Source organism: Agelaius tricolor, unplaced genomic scaffold (assembly GCF_023055355.1).
Source record: "Agelaius tricolor isolate 1412-34295 unplaced genomic scaffold, bAgeTri1.0.p SCAF_57, whole genome shotgun sequence".
NCBI classification, from domain to species: domain Eukaryota; kingdom Metazoa; phylum Chordata; class Aves; order Passeriformes; family Icteridae; genus Agelaius; species Agelaius tricolor.
The window spans coordinates 527,313-543,020 of record NW_027269317.1 but is presented as its reverse complement, the minus strand read 5'-3'; the positions used below and the strand labels follow the sequence as shown (position 1 = coordinate 543,020).

Sequence of the window (15,708 nt, the reverse complement as noted above, 5' to 3'; positions counted from 1 at the left end):
CACTGATGCTCCTAATTAGAGGTAGGAGAAGTGTGGCTCCAGGGCTTTCCGCGGAGACGGAGCCACAGAAGCCGCAGTGCTTCGGGAAAGCCGTGGCGGGAGGTGCGGAGAAGTTTGTTTGTGTTTTCAGCTCAATCCCCTCGGGCCCGGGCCCGTTCCAGGGCTGCTCCTCATCTCCGGCTCTGCCCTCACGCAGCCCGGGGGGCCCTGAGAGCGCGGGGCGAGGCTGTGCCATGTGCAGAGCCCGCCCCTGGCTGCGATTGGCCGACGGTGCCGTCAGTCGTGGTTCTGGCGCGCTGATTGGTGGGAGCGGGGTGGAGCAGGGCCCCGGTGGCGGCCTGAGGGCGGCCGTGGCTCGGCAGCGGCGCCATTGGCGGAGCCTGTGTGCGGGCCCGGGAGCGGCGGCAGCGGCCGGAGCGCGGTGAGGCGGCGGCGGAGCTGGGAGGCGGCCGCAGCGCAGGTGGGAGCCGCGCTGGGTTGTGCGGGTGCTCGGGGCTCGCTGCGGGCCTCGGGGGCGGCAGGGGGCTCAGGCGGGTTCGTTGTGCGGTGTCCGGCGCGTGTTGCCGCTGGCGTGAGGGCGCTGCGGGAGCGGCTGCCCGCGGTCTCCTTGCGGCCGCTGCCTCCGCAGGAGCCGCTGCCGGAGCAGCGCTGGCTCGGCCCGGTTGCTGTGGCTGGGACAGAGGCGGCTGCCCCGTGCCCGGGGCTGTGCGGGGAAATTGACGTGGCCGGAGGTTTCTGTGCCCCGAGGAGACAGAGGAGTCCTGAACAAGTGACTTTATTGCTGAGCAGAGGGAGAGGCCGTGGGGCATTTGCCGTGCGCTCTCTGCCATTGTTGTAGTTCGCAGCCTCTTTTTTATCCTCATTTTCCCGGCCTCATCGCCCTCTCCCTTTGCCCACTGGCTGAGGTACTTGGAAGGTTCAGACCTCCCGATCCGCCAACTGCATGTCCTCGTTAATGTGCACCCCCACTTTTGTACAACAGCCGATATTCATGGCTGTGTTAAATCTTTGTTCTTCTGGAAGTTCAGGAATTTAGCGGGACTTTGAGGACCTTTCCGTGTCAATTTCTAACATTTTCTAAAACTGATGGTTTCTCCCATTACTTCCTTATCTACAAGTCCCTGGCCCTATCTCCGGCAGACTCACTCACTGACTCGGTTTTTTCTTACTGAGTCTTCTTTGGTTTTGGGATTATTCTCAGTGCCCTCATTCCCTGCCCTTCTGCAGCCGTTTCTGGATCAAGAGGCCTGGCTGCCACCTGCATCCCCTCGCTCAGCTGCTGAATGAGCTGCACTCTCAAGGTGTGGAGCATGGTAAAAAGATCGGAGTTGCTGTAGCACATCAGAGGATCCTGCACATCACATCACCATCGTTAACCCATGGTCTGCCAGGGAGCCACAAAAATGTCCCATTCCCATTCTTTGCACTTTTGGCCCAGAACATGAGCTGCTTTCTTGTTTCTTTTGTTATCTTTTTCAGCACTTTTCCTTTGTCATCTATTTGCCAAGACCAGTTTGAGTCATTTTATTTTCTACAAACTCCTCCTTTTTCTGCTAACAGATGATCTGATCCCATCCCATGGTTAAGTGTTGTGTTCCTCATTTCAGTGGATTGGTCAGCAGGAAGGTCAGGAGCTGGAGCTGTCTGGTTGGTTATTCCCAGGGCAGCTTGTAATCTAATGATGCCATTGAAATGAGAAATAGGTTCTGTGGCTCCTGACATGAATTGGTTTGGGTTCCCAGGGGCTGGTCCATGGTGTTGTAGGATTTGTTCTGCTGGCCGTTCATCTTTTCTCCATTTTTGGCTGCTCTGTCCAGCCAGGACTGCATCAATTGATGCTTTTCTCTAATTTAATCATCAAATACTTGGATTCCCAACTGATTTCCCTGAACTTGTGGTAGCAAGAACATTTCAGTGCTCTAATACACCCTATATAACACTGACAGTGACTGCACATGTTGGAGTGGGCAGAGAGATGATTCCCCCCATTTATTTATAGTGAAGTTTTCCCAACATTCTTCATTTGCTGTTTCCCTTTGCAGCTTCACCCGTTTCTGTTGCAGGGTCAGATATCCTCACCCTGGGCTCTGCCTTGAGCTGTGCAAATTCCATCAGGGCAAGCAGGCAGAGCTTGGGGTGAGGGGCAGAGGGAATCAGCCCAATTCCTGCCCCAGGCAAGAGACCCAGGTACATTGTCCAGGCTTTGCCCAACAGTGTTCATTTGCATTTCTAAAGCTCCTCTGCAGGCTGCCTGGAATGAAGCTTCTCTTCCAGGGCAGCCATCTGGTGAGTTACATGTGGCCCCCCCAGAATCTGCTTTTTTAAAAAAAAGTATTAACTATTTACGAGTTAAAAGTGTTACAGTTAAAGCTGTTCAATTTTGCAAAATGCAACATAAAGGCGGACATGGAAAAACCCAGAGCAAAAATTGATTCTCACACTTCTGTCCCAAACCTACCTAACAATATAAAAAATTACGAAAAAATTTTCCCATGTTGTAATTTTGTCACTGAAACTGCAGGGAAAACAAAAACTCTCCAAGAATCCTTTAGTGTTAGAGAGTCAAGGCATTGCTTGTTTCTGGCCAGGATGTGCAACAGAAATAATTTCTTTCACAAATAGCCCAGCTGTGCAGAGAAAATCATTCCATGACACGTGAGTTTTACTCTATTTTTCCTAAACTTTATGTAGTCTGAACCAATCTAAATCCAGTGCTTTAATGTTCATTGCTTCCAAGTTGTGTAAGATTTTAGTATTTGGTTTCCTATTGGACCCGGATTTCTTCCCCTCTGATGTGAATTCGGTCCACACTCCTGGATTTCCTTCTCAGCCTTTTCCAGACCAGGTGTCTCCAGCTGTGCCGGGGGCAGTGTCTGGGGTAGCTGTTGGTTGCTGTTTGCTGCTGGGCGTTGATGTTTTGTTGCTGGTCGTTATCTCTGTGGGTGTCTTTTGGGCTATTCCCAGTCTGTGGAGATGTTAAACTCATCTCCATTGAGTGGTGTAACATCCATTAAATAAAACCTTTAAAATTTCTTTCCCAAAGGCAGACTCTTGAGTAGAGAAACCATTCTGAGCAGAGAAACAAGATTTAAAAGAAACAAAATGGGTACATTTTGCAGCAATGCAATTCCAGGCAGCCCAGAGTGGAATTGTGCCGTGGTGCTCCCCAGCAGCTGTGGCAGTGCAGGCCCAGCCAGCGCTGAAGCTGCAGCAGTGGCAGCAAGGCTTGGCCGCAGTGGCTGGAGGTGCCAGGGGAGGGTGGCCAGGATTTCCGAGGGTTTGAGCAGAGGATCTGTGGGCAGGCCCAGGGGCTTGGCCTGCTGTGGAGCCCTGGCTGCTGCTGCGTTGCCTTCAGGGCAGGCTCAGGGGCGGCTGCCATGGTCCTGCTGCAGGCGGGAAGTGCAAATCTCCGGGGCTTCAGAGCCCCTGAGGCCAGGCTGAGGGGTCCCCCCGTGTTCAGCTGTGCTGGCGGCTGTTTCTGGCCTCAGGGACACTTGGCATGGGCCCCTTGGCCACCAGTGGTGCTGCTTTGCACTCCTTAGGCAGGAGCCGATGTCCTGGCTGGGTGTTGGCACCAGCAAAGTGCCAGGGCAGGCTCTGTGCCAGCCCAGCTTCCTGTGGGAGAATCTACCTTGATCTCTGATCCAGTGCTTGCTGAAGCAGTCAGAATTGCTTTTGCCGCCCTGTTAGGTGCCATGGTGTCAGCAGAAGATATTGAAGCCTTCCTGCTCAGGGCATTTCAGTGCCAGGCTCTTACAAGCACCCAGAGCTCCTTGGGTTGAGCTGAGCATGGGGCGGTGACCTGCGCTTTGTCTGATTCCCCTTCCTTCCCTCCTCTGGAACAGGCTGTTGCTTATAGACACCACTTGTCCTGGTTGCTTCAGAGTACTTTGGAGAGGCTCCATATCTGATCTTCCCTATTTCCCTGGGGCTGCCCACACTTCTGGGTGCACTTCAGCCTAGGCCTTGGCAGACATTTGACACAGAGGTACAACAGAACTGGCCTCTGTATCACCTTTTATAATATTAATTTGTGTTCCAAATTTAGCGATCAAATCCCTTCCCAGTAAATCATGATAGCAATTAGGAGCAAATAAAACTACATGCATTTCAAGTCCATCTCCCAGATCTACTAATAGTGGTTGAATAAAACCATACATCTTTCCCACTTATGCCATGAATAATCAAAGACATTTTTGGCCTTTTTTCCCTCCCTTAGGTCTAAGATTCAGAGTGCATTGAGAGGCCCCTGTGTCCATCAGGAGAGGCCTCCTCTCAATGCAGACCCACCTGAATGTTCTCAAGGGCTCCAGTGTGGAGGGTCCCTGGTGTGATGGGAGCTGTGACAGCCCTGCCAATCCATGTCCATCACGGGGTGGACTTGCTGGTCCTGAGGGTGCTGCTGTCTGTGCTTGCAGTGTCCTTGTGCCCTGCAGCTGGAGCCCTGATTCCTTGCCAGGGGCTGTTAGGGTGGGCTGTCCCCTGCCGAGGAGGGCAATGCCTCTGCCGGGTGCTTGTGGCCGAGCCGTGCCCTGGGTGCTGGGGCCCCCTTGGGCCCTGGGGTTGATCCCTCAGGGGCTGTAGGAACTCTGCCCTGGCCTTTGCCTTCAGCTTGGCCTTTTGCTGCTCCCTTCTTGCATTCACCTGCTAGGCCTTTGTGCCCAAGTGCTGCAGGGCCTTCTTCTGCCCCTCCTGCAGCCCCCCTCAGTGCCTGTGGGTGCTTCTCTTGCTTTACAAGACAGGTGTCTGCTTGGGAAGGCAGAAAAAGCCTCTCTTGGAATGGAGAATGCCAACCCCCTCCCTCTTAATTTTTAGGCTAGTGAAATAGAGTCTCTCAGGCAAAGCTATGGGAATAGGAATACCAGTTCTTTACTAGTGTGTAAATAAAGCAAACAAACAACCACAGCTCCGGCAGTGCCAACAAACAGAGCCCGGAGCCAGTCCCGGCCTTTCGGCTGCGGCGCTTTCCCCTTGGGTGCAGTTCCGGGCAGGGCCGGCAGGGGCGCTGGTGGCTCCCGCGGGGCAGGGCAGCGCATCCCTGCCATGGGAACCTCTCTTAACGGAAATAAAGCAATCCCTTCATCTAACTCTTTCACTTTTTTACCTTCTATAGCCTTTCTCCCGTGTTTTGAGAAGGAATTTGGAGAGGGCTGCCTTTTAACTGAGCTCCTAGTGTTTAGATAAGGCGCTTCCTGTAGAGAGAGAGTTTTCCTGAATAGCCGGAGCTGTGGTTCCCAAGGGGACGTAACTCAGAGCAGGCCGGGGTCAGGAGAGGATATCCCACCGAGGCTCGGTCGGAGTGTGGGCAGGGTCTGCTGCCGGAATCGCCAGAGGGGGATCTTCCCGTGGAGACCGAGCCGGAGCGTGGGCAGCCCCCACATGGCTTATGGCGGCTGATCCGGCAGCTCCCGGCAGAGAAAAGGCAGGTGGGAGACCCCGGCAGCAGCAGCGGCGGTGCCCAGCGCAGCTGGCACGGGCAGGGCAGCCGGGGATGGGATGGCTGGGACCCGCCCTCGGTGCGGTCGGCGCGGTGACCTCGGCCCACGCGGCAGGACAGAGCAACCCCCATCTTCCCCAGCATGGCCGGCAGAGCGGCCGCGGGCCGGGCAGTGGGAGCAGGGCACACAAATTCACCGCCAGCGCCGGGGCAGGTGGAGCTGCCCTGGGCAGTGAGCCCGCACCTGGGATGGAAACCGGGGCAGGCGGAGCTGAGGCGGGCAGCGAGCCGGGACCCGGGACAGGCGCCTCGGCCGCGAACGGAGGGGGCAAGAGCTGCAGAGGATCCCACTGTCTTTCTGACTTTTCCTCTTGTTCCCCTCCCTTTCATTTCCCCTTGTTCTCTTCCTGTTTTGTCTAGGGGGTTTCTCATGCTTTAAAGATTTTTATTCTCCTAAAATCTCCTGTCTAACCTATGGCATATTCTCTTTCTTCTAGATTAAATGGGTTTCCATTTCCCTGATTTATCTTGTTCACTTCCTGTCTTGTTTAATTCTTTTTTCTCGGCTTCCCTAAACTTTGGAATTTCCAGTTTTTCCTCGTTTGGAGTTAATATTAACATAACTCACTCAGCTCCACTTTCTGCTGTATCCTTGGCTTCGTCATCTGCCAAATTATTTCCTCTTATTTCTGGGTTCTTTCCCTTTTGGGATTCCTTAATATGTACTATAGCTATCTCTTTTAGGTAATTTTAATGCCTCTAAAACCTCTGAAATAAGTTCCTCATGTACTAAACCTTTTCCTCTTGAATTAAGTAATCTTTTTCCTTTCCAAATTTTTAAAGGTATGTACTACGCTAAAGGCATACCTTCAATCAGTATATATGGTTCCTTTATTTTGTGTTAAATATTCTAGTGCTCTTTTTCAAGTATATAATTCACGAGTTTGAGCTTACTAGTTTAAGGTTAATTTCCCTTTTTCCATAGTTTGCATGTTGTTCCCATCAACTACTACATACCCTGTACTTTCTCCTTTTGCAAGGAGTTGTATCTCTGTTACCTAACATAACTCCTAAAGGGCTATTTTTTTTTCTTTTTTTTTCCCTGTAATCCAACTTACTGGTTTTCTGTCTCATTTTTCAAGATCTTATCTATTCATCATCTGCCTCTGTTTTTCACTTTCACTAACAACCGAAATACCACTTTTCTTTCAACTACACACTTAAAAATAAAAAACCTTTTTCTCACACTACTTTCAGTGCAATACACCTCCCTCCAAGGAGATATAGTGAAGCTTAAAATACACAATCTACATTACATATACTTTCATTTGTCTACATTCACTCACTTCTATTTCTCATTCACTTCCACACATTCTTTCACACGCTCAGGACACAAAGTGGATCCCTGTTGACAGAGAATCGCGGCTCCCTGTGGCCCCCTCCCCTTGGCGTTGGCCTCTGGGTCTCAGTATCTCCCGGCCTCCTGGGAGGGCCCTGACTCTGCTGCCTCCGGTGCCCGTTCACCTGTGAGGCTGATTTGTGTCACTCACACTCTTCAGCTACGGCCCCCTCACAGGCCCGGGGGGACAATGGCCCGTTTGCAGGTCACCTATACCTTATGCCACAGCCCCCACATGCCCAGGAGAACAATGGCTTATTTGCAGGTCACACACTCCTCTTTCCACAGCCCCCCCTTCCCACCTGCCCGGGAAGCTGAGACTGATTTTGTGTGTGACTCACTCTCACACACATAACAACAATAAGGTACCTTTTACATTCAAATCACCTATTACAATTTTAGGTATTTCTGGCCAGTCCTGGTGCTATTAGATTTTCCTCAACCCAGCTGTGTTGGCCAACCCCAGATGCTCTTGGGTGTAGGAGCGTCGGGGGGTAGGACGGTCAGGACGGATGGAGACGAGAGATCTCTGCAGTCAGGCCCTGGAACTTGCGGTTTATTGCAAAGGGCCCGGGTGCAGGGCCCTGCTTGGAGCTGCCAGGCACAGCTGGAGCAGGCCCGAGAGAAGAGAGGGGTAGAGAGGATGAGAGGGTAAGAGAGTAAGAGGGTAAGAGCATAAGAGATTAAGGTTCCTGTTAAAATACAATAAATCTTCTTCTTTGTTGAATATTCTATTTCTCACTAACCAATCTAGTACAAGATACAAATCCTAGAGCATTTACATACAGCCTCTAAGAATCACTACATCACCAGACTGTGTTACATTTTAAATGCTAAAAACTCCTCTTTGGACCCCTTCTGCCAAGCTGGCAGGATCTGCTCTGACCCTTGGATCTGTCTGCAAGCAGAGGGAATTGTTTCATCAAAAGGGGATTACCTTCAGTTGGGCCACACCATTGTTTTCCAGTTGTTCACTAACTGAGGTATCTCAAAGCTTGCTTTGATTTCAATCTTGCTTATAGTTTCTATATTGTCAAAATCTTTTGCCAGACAATCATATTTATAAGGCTTTCCTGTTTCATCTTCCCCAACACTTGGGCATTTTTTTATTTCTCAATCCACCTGTGTTGTCTAATCCCAAATGCTCTTGAGCATATTCTCAATCCGGCAGAATTTTGCTTAACCCTGAATGCTCTTGGAATATTAATCCCTCAGCCCAGCAGGTTTCAATTCTGGATGCTCTTGGGCGCTCTTATCCCTCAACCCAGCAGGTTTTTAGGAGCCCCTCTTGTCCCATTTCCTAGTGGATTGGGCTAGGAAACTCCTCTGCTCCCTTCCTCCGAGGGGTCCAGCCCCTCTCTGAGACCCAGTCCCAGTTACCCCGGGGGATTCTCTCACTCCTTTTAACATTCACTTTGTCTCTTTACTGGCCACTTACCGCGGAAAGTCAGAAACGCAGCATGGGAGACTCCAGCACTCACTTGGCAGGTCTGGCACAACCAGCCCGCCTCTCATTCACTCACATTCATCCCCCCTGAGAAATACTTACCAATCCCTTTTCCTTCCCGAGTTCTTCGTGTACATTACTACTCTTAGGGGGCCAATTGCCATGGTTGTAGGGAGCCTTTTTCCCTTGTCTTTGTTTTATTGTCTCCTTTTGTCCACCATAACCTGCGTCTGTCAGTCACCCCAGGGCAAACAGAGCGAGGCTGCCGAAGAGGGCAGGGGGCACCTTCCCCACTCTGACTCTCCTAAAGCACCGGCAGTGAGGTGTTGGTAACCATCCTCTGCTACCAAATTGTGAAAAACGCCAATCACTTGTTTTTAAAATTTTAAAAGTTTAATAGTAATAAAATAATTATCAGAATAGTAATACTATTAGACTAATAAAAATTTGGACAATTTGAATTAGGACAATATGAGACAACAAATACAAAGTGTTATGGAGTCCGGGTACCTTTTTCTGGGCAGCACAAGCCCTAAAAAGGACACCTGTTAACAAAGGATTAACCCTTAAAAACAATAGCCTGTTGCATATTCATACACTTCATACATGATGCATAAATTCCATTCAAACATGGGATTCTGGTCAGTGCCACCTTCTTCCTCTGAATCCCAACAGCGCCTTCGAGGCGGGAAGAAGTTCATTTCTTCTGATAAGAGGGCAATAAATTCTTTTTCTCTGAATGATTTAGGTGTCCTGGGGCTGCTATCTCGCTGCAAGTCCTTTCTTTAAAGAAAGTCTCTTACCAAGCATAGTTTCTATTTTAACATTATGTTATAACCTAAAACTGTATTTAACCCACTTCTTAAGAGAATTAATACAGCATTAGTTTCTAACACAAGATGTATAATATTCATTTTCATATTTGCCAAAACCCAATCACAAAATATGCACTTTTCACAATTATAACCCCACTTACTTCCAGTCTCTCCCAGCATGGTCCCAGCTGCCGCCAGCATGGTTCCAGTTGCTTCCTCAATCAACTCAGTGAGTCCCAGTACGATGCCATTTGCTCCCAGTTGCTCCCAGTCAGGCCCAGTATGGGGGATGCTGTGCAGGGTGTGCTCACTGTGACACTCAGTCACTCCCAGTATTAGTCCAGTCACTCCCAGTATGATCCAGATATGAGCCCAGTGTGCTCCCAGTCTCTGCCAGAATAAACCAGTTTTGCTCTACATGGTTCCAGTTGCTCTCTTTCACCCTCACTTCCCTTCCAGTCACTCCCAGTATATCCCAGTGTACCCCAGTTATCTCCAGCATCTTTCCAGTTCCTTCCAGTATGATCCCATTTGCTCACAAGCACTCCCAGTCAGCCTCAGTGTAGTGGCACTCACTGCCAGTATGATCCCAGTCACCTCCAGCCATGATCCCAGTTCATCCCCGTGTAAGCCCAGCAGTTTCCAATCACCCCCAGTATGCACCCAGTTCCTTTCAGTTGGTCCTAGTATGTTCCCAGTTGCTCACGGTGACTCCCAGTCACTCCCAGTATATCCCATTTGCCCCTAACATGGTCTCAGTTGCCCCCTGCAGGCTCCTGCTCACTCCCAGTACAATCCCAGTATGATCCCAGTATGATCCCACTCTCCATTACTGCAATCACAGTGTGCCCTGGCATGGCAGTATGATCCCAGTATGATGTCAGTACAAGCCCAGTACAGCCCCAGTCACTCCCAGTACGGTCCCAGTGCAGCCCAGTCCCTGGCAGTGCTGCCACTGCTGGGATCCCCCAGCCCTGTGTGCGTTCCCCCCTGGCGGATGTGCCGGGAGGAGCCCCAAGGGCTGGCAGTGGCCAGGCAGGGTCCCCAGCAAGGCCCAGTTTGGATGTGCAGCCCCCAGTTTGCCCAGTTTGCCTCGCCTTTGGCCCGGGCCGGGTTCCCCCCGCCCGCAGCGGCTGGGAGCAGCCGAGAGCCCCGCGCTGCCCATCCCGACCTGTCCCGGCTCCATCCCCGCTCCTGCCGCGGGCTGCGAGGGCTGCGGGAACGGGCACCGAGGGTGTGGCTGCTGCTGGGGGAGGAGGAGGAGGCAGGGAAGGGCAGGGATGAAGGGGGAAAAGGAGGTGGGGCTAGGGGGGAGGAGCAGGCGGAGGAGGGATGGAAGAGGAGGAACAAAAGCGGATCGAGGCTGAACTGAGGGAACCACGCCTTCGATCCCTGCCTGAATTCGCAGCCCCCACCTGTGGGATCATCGCCCCCCCCATCGTGCCGGTGAACGGGGAGGGGGAGCTCGGCCCAGATATCCAGAGGGTCCCTGGGTTGGGGTTTTTGAGGGGATGTTTGGAGAATGAAGAAGTCCAAGGCTGCGCGGAAAAGGCCCCTTGGGGGGACATCGGGGGGTGGCGGTGGCGGCTGCCGGCAGAGGCAGCCTGGAGGAGCAGAGCCCTGTGTGCCCCAGGAGCCCAAAGTGGGGAGCCCAGAGAGGGGGGAGCGCCGCCATTGGCGGGAGCCTCAAGAGCCTGGAGAGGGGCAGGGGGGACTCCTTGGAGCCGCTGCAGCCCAGAGCAGAGAATGAGGGGAGAAGGGAGCCCGGGAGCCCAAAGAGCCCCGGCATCCCGAAATGGGGAGAGCGAAGCAGGGGGAGCTTTTGGGATTGCTGGGACTGCCAGCAGCCTGGGCAGGGCGGGCACCGAGGAGAAGGGGGACCCCCAATCCAAGCGTGACCCCAGCAGCTGGGACAGGGGGGGACCCCCGAACACCAGAGGGGAGGGACCAGGGACAGGGAACTCCTGGGAGGCTTTTTCAGGGCTGAATCTTGGTGTTTGGGAGGTTTTTCTGGAGCCCAGATGGCCGCTGACTTGTAGAGATGGACTCGGGCAGAGGAACCTTCAAACTCAACGTGCTCATCCCTTGTTTTCCCCAAACCAGGATTTCCCATTGCCAACACTTGGGAGGCTGCGAGGAAGAGGAAGATTCCCTGGGACACTGAGGGAGGTGAGGAGGAAGTCAGTGTCTCTCGAATGCTTAAAATCAGAGGGTTTTGGGAAAGCTGCAAAAGACAAGCCTCAGAGACAGTAGAACTGATTAGAGCTTTGCAGTAACCATAAGATTGGTTAGCAGAAAAGTTATATAAGAAGTAGAAAGTAGGGAGAAATAGAACAATGGTCTGTGCATTAACACTTATCTAGAATAACTCCCTAACCTGCGGAAAAGTGTATCTAGAAAGATATTAGGAAGTTCCAAGCTTAATAGTGGAGCTCTGTGCATTGTGTTTTAAGGCTTACAAGCAGGTATTGTATTTGAAATAAGGGAGCATTGTTTTAACCGTCAATGTGCTTATAGTGCTTGGATAGAACTACTGTCAGTATGCCTTTGCTTTGTGTGATTGGTCAAAAACCTTTTAAAGTAAGTTTTAACATGAAGTTCTTTGTCTGCTATCTGTGATGTGAGCTACTGGCAACTTACCATTGTCATAACCAAGTAATGAGACAGATGCTGGGAAATAAAACAGCTCAGGACACGTTCCTAGCAGTCCAGTCCTGTTTGTGATTTGTGCACAGCCCCGACCTTGCAATGAGTGCCCCTTTCCCCTCTGTGCTGCTCCATCTCCCAGCCCAGCAGGGCCCCCGGCTGCAGCTCAGCCCTGGGGGGATCTCCTTGCCCTTGCCTGTGGCACAGAGGCAAATCCCATGCTGTCCTTGTCCTTCCTCCCCCAGAGCAGGAGCTGAGCATGGAGAGCAGGGAGGACAAATGCCCGCGGCAGAACCTGGTGGCAGAGGCCGTTTTGAGCGGCTCCACGGCGCAGGAAGCCAACGGGGAGGAAAAGGCCCGGAGCTGCCGCACGAGGAGGGGCTGCAAATGCAGATGGCGGGGATGTGAGGGGGAAAGAGCCAGCCTGGGCCGGGAAGGCGGCCGGAGATGGAGCCAGAGCTCGGAGCTGGTGCTCCATGAGCAGCTCCATGATGGGGAGAAGCCCCACAGGTGTGTGGAGTGTGGGAAGAGCTTCAGGTGGAACTGCGACCTGATTGTGCACCAGGGGATCCACACTGGGGAGAGGCCCTACGAGTGTGGGGAGTGTGGGAAGAGCTTCAGCCGGAGCTCCCACCTGATCAGGCACCAGAGGACCCACACTGGAGAGAAGCCCTATGAGTGTGGGGAGTGTGGGAAGTGCTTCAGCCGGAGCTCTCACCTGATCCAGCACCAGAGGATCCACACTGGGGAACAGCCCTACGAATGTGGGGAGTGTGGGAAGAGTTTCAGCCAGAGCTCCGCCCTGATCCTGCACCAGAGGACCCACACTGGAGAGAAGCCCTACGAGTGTGGGGAGTGTGGGAAGAGCTTCAGCCAGAGCTCCAGCCTGATCAAGCACCAGAGGACCCACACTGGAGAAAGGCCATACAAGTGTTCTGAGTGTGGGATGCACTTCAGCCAGAGCTCCAGCCTGATCACGCACCAGAGGACCCACACTGGGGAGAGGCCCTATGAGTGTTCCAAGTGTGGGAAGGGGTTTAGGATCAGCTCCCATCTCCTCCTGCACTATCGGATTCACATGGAGGAGAGGCCCTTCCAATGCCCTAAGTGTGGGAAGGGATTCAGGCAGAACTCCACCCTCATCACCCACCGGCGCATCCACACTGGGGAGAAGCCCTACGAGTGTGATAAATGCAGGAAGAGGTTTCTGACCAGCTCCTACCTCCTCCAGCACTATCGGATTCACACAGAGGAGAGGCCCTTCCAATGCCCCGACTGTGGGAAGGGATTCAAGCACAACTCCAACCTCGTCACCCACCGGCGCATCCACACAGGGGAGAGGCCCTACGAGTGTCCCCAGTGTGGGAAGAGCTTCTCCAGCAGCTCTAACTTGACCCAACACCAACGGAGGCACCGGTAAGGGAAGCCCTGTGAGTGCCCCGAGTGTGGGCAGAGCTTCGTGTGCTGCTCCAGCTCCATCCCCCACTGGAGGAGGCACTTTGGGCACAGCCCAGGTGAACCACATTCCCTGTGATCCATGTTGGGAACACACCTGGCTGCTTCTACTTCTAATTTCACCTTAATTTTTTTCTATTCTCCATCTCTTTGCACTCCAAAAGCCAAGGGGGATGGATATGTCACCTCAAAACCACTCAAATCCCAGTGAAAACAGCTCAATCTTACCCCAGAAGGGCTCAAACCCCCCTCAAAAAACTCAACCCCACACCAAACTCACTCGATTCCACAGCCACCAGGCTGAGATGGGGTTGGGAGGTGATAAGAGTTGTGGGAGCTCAATTAGATTGGTGGGATGGGGATTGTGTGGGGCTGGGTGTGTGGGATGTATTTGATAGCAAATAAAACTCTCAGACTTACTGATTTCTTTCCCATTCATGTTCAGTCCATTGCAGTTCTGTTTGCAGAGTGCCACCTTCTCAGCTCATTGTCTTTGTGTCCCCTTTTCTCTCCTGCCTCTCTTTGCCTGCTCTGTTTCTCTCTCAGTGTCTCCCTTGACCCACGGACCACCAGAAACCCTCCCCTGATTGAATTGACCCAGGCACCACCAGAGACCCTCCCTATATTTAATTGCCTCAGGGACCACCAAATACCCTCCTTTGATTTTTTACCCCAGTGACCACCAAAGACCCTCCCCTGATTTAACTGCCCCCTTCCCTGATTTACTTGACCCTGCATTGATTTAATTGACCCCTTTGTCCCCACAGTCCCTCCCCTGATTATTTATTATTTTATTTCCCAATTATTATTTTAATTCGCAGTCCCAGGAACTGAAGTCCTGAAGGCTGGCAGGGAAATGTCTCTGTAGGATTTTGCTCCATTTGCCTTCATGGGCGGGAACATCTTTTCCTGGCTGGGAGCTGGAATTCCAGACTTTTGGAATGTGTGCAGGGCAATACGGACTGGGATCAAATATGGACTGAGATCAGATAGGGATGGGGATCAAATAGGGGTTGGGATCAAATATGGAGTAGGATCAAACAGGGGCTGGGAGCAAATATGGACTGGGAACAAACAGGGACTGGGATCCTACAGAGTGGGATGAAATAGGGGATGGGATGAAATAGGGACTGGGGTCAAATATGGACTGGGATTGGATATGGACTGGGATCAAATGGACTGGGATCAAATATGGATTGGTATCAAATGGACTGGGTTCCTACAGACTAGGATAAAATAGACTGAGATTATATAGACTGGGATCAAATATGGACTGGAATCAAACATGGACTGGGACCAAATACGGATTGGGATCAAATATGAACTGGGACCAAATATGGACTGGGATCAAATAGGAGTTGGGGTCAAATATGGACTAGGATCAAACAGGGACTGGGATCACATATGGACTGGGATCAAATACGGACTGGGATCCTACAGAGTGGGATCAAATGTGGACTGGGATCAAATGTGGACTGGGATCACATATGGACTGGGATCAAATATGGACTGGGATCAAATGGACTGGTGTTGCAGTATGAAGCAATATCCTGTTTTAGCTATCCCAGTCCTTTCCCAGGTGTGGCAATACCTTCTCCCTTCCCCTCCCCTTGCCTCCTGCTAAGTGGTGTCTGTCAAGCTTAACATTCCAGCAAAGCTGTCGTGTGATTGGCAAAAGTTCAAAAGATGCTTCTCAGCCCTGGGGTCATTGGCCTAGCCAAGTGTCACTTGTCCCCTGAGACTCCCCCCCTCCCACCTGCTTGGTGCCATACCTGCCCCTTCCCTCCCCCTCCCCTCGAGCTTAAAAGGACACTGAGACCATGCGGTCGACATTCTGTTGGAGCTGTTACCAAGATTCAGAGATCTGTGACCCTGGAATAAAACTCTGGATTAAACCCTCTGGCAGAATCCGTCTCCTTTCCTCTTTGCCATCGCCTAAGGCCTTTTCACCAGAGGTAAAACTGAGTTCCTGCTTGCCTGGACTTGTTCCAAGTGCCCAGTTGCAACAAGCAGCTAGCCAGGGGTGTCTCTGAGGTAAAAACACCACAGTTGCTGCCTCTGGTCAAGCAGCAAGGCCAGATGAGCCCAGACACGTTCCATCCTCTAACATTGGGATAATATTCCAATAGACGGGGTTCCTACAGACTGGGATAAAATAAACTGAGATTATATAGACTGGGATCAAATATGGGCTGGGATCAAATAGGGGTTGGGATCAAACAGGGACTGGGATCAAATATTGACTGGAGTCAAATAGGGACTAGGACCAAATATGGACTGGGATCGAATATGGACTGGGATCAAATGGATTGGGATCAAATATGGACTGGGATCAAATATGGACTAGGATAAACTATGGACTGGGATCAAATATGGATTGGGTTCAAATGGACTGGGTTCCTACAGACTGGGATAAAATAGACTGAGATTATATAGACTGGGATCTGTGGGAAGTTAGGGACAGGCGATTGGAAGATATCGCGTTGTACAGGCAGACAGAACCCCTCCC

At 51.8% G+C, this 15,708-nt stretch overlaps 1 protein-coding gene and 1 pseudogene across 1 annotated transcript; both read left to right on the top strand.

Moving 5' to 3' along the window:
- The first annotated feature begins 318 nt into the window (after nt 1–318).
- The window catches only part of LOC139604941 (zinc finger protein 418-like), a 284,346-nt pseudogene continuing 268,956 nt past the window's right edge, over nt 319–15,708 (top strand).
- Nucleotides 326–15,082, top strand: LOC139604944 (zinc finger protein 436-like). The gene is made up of 3 exons (XM_071456288.1): nt 326–460; nt 11,202–11,267; nt 11,990–15,082. The coding sequence occupies exon 3, from the start codon at nt 12,004–12,006 to the stop codon at nt 13,162–13,164; it is 1,161 nt and encodes a 386-aa protein (XP_071312389.1). The 5' UTR covers nt 326–460; nt 11,202–11,267; nt 11,990–12,003; the 3' UTR covers nt 13,165–15,082.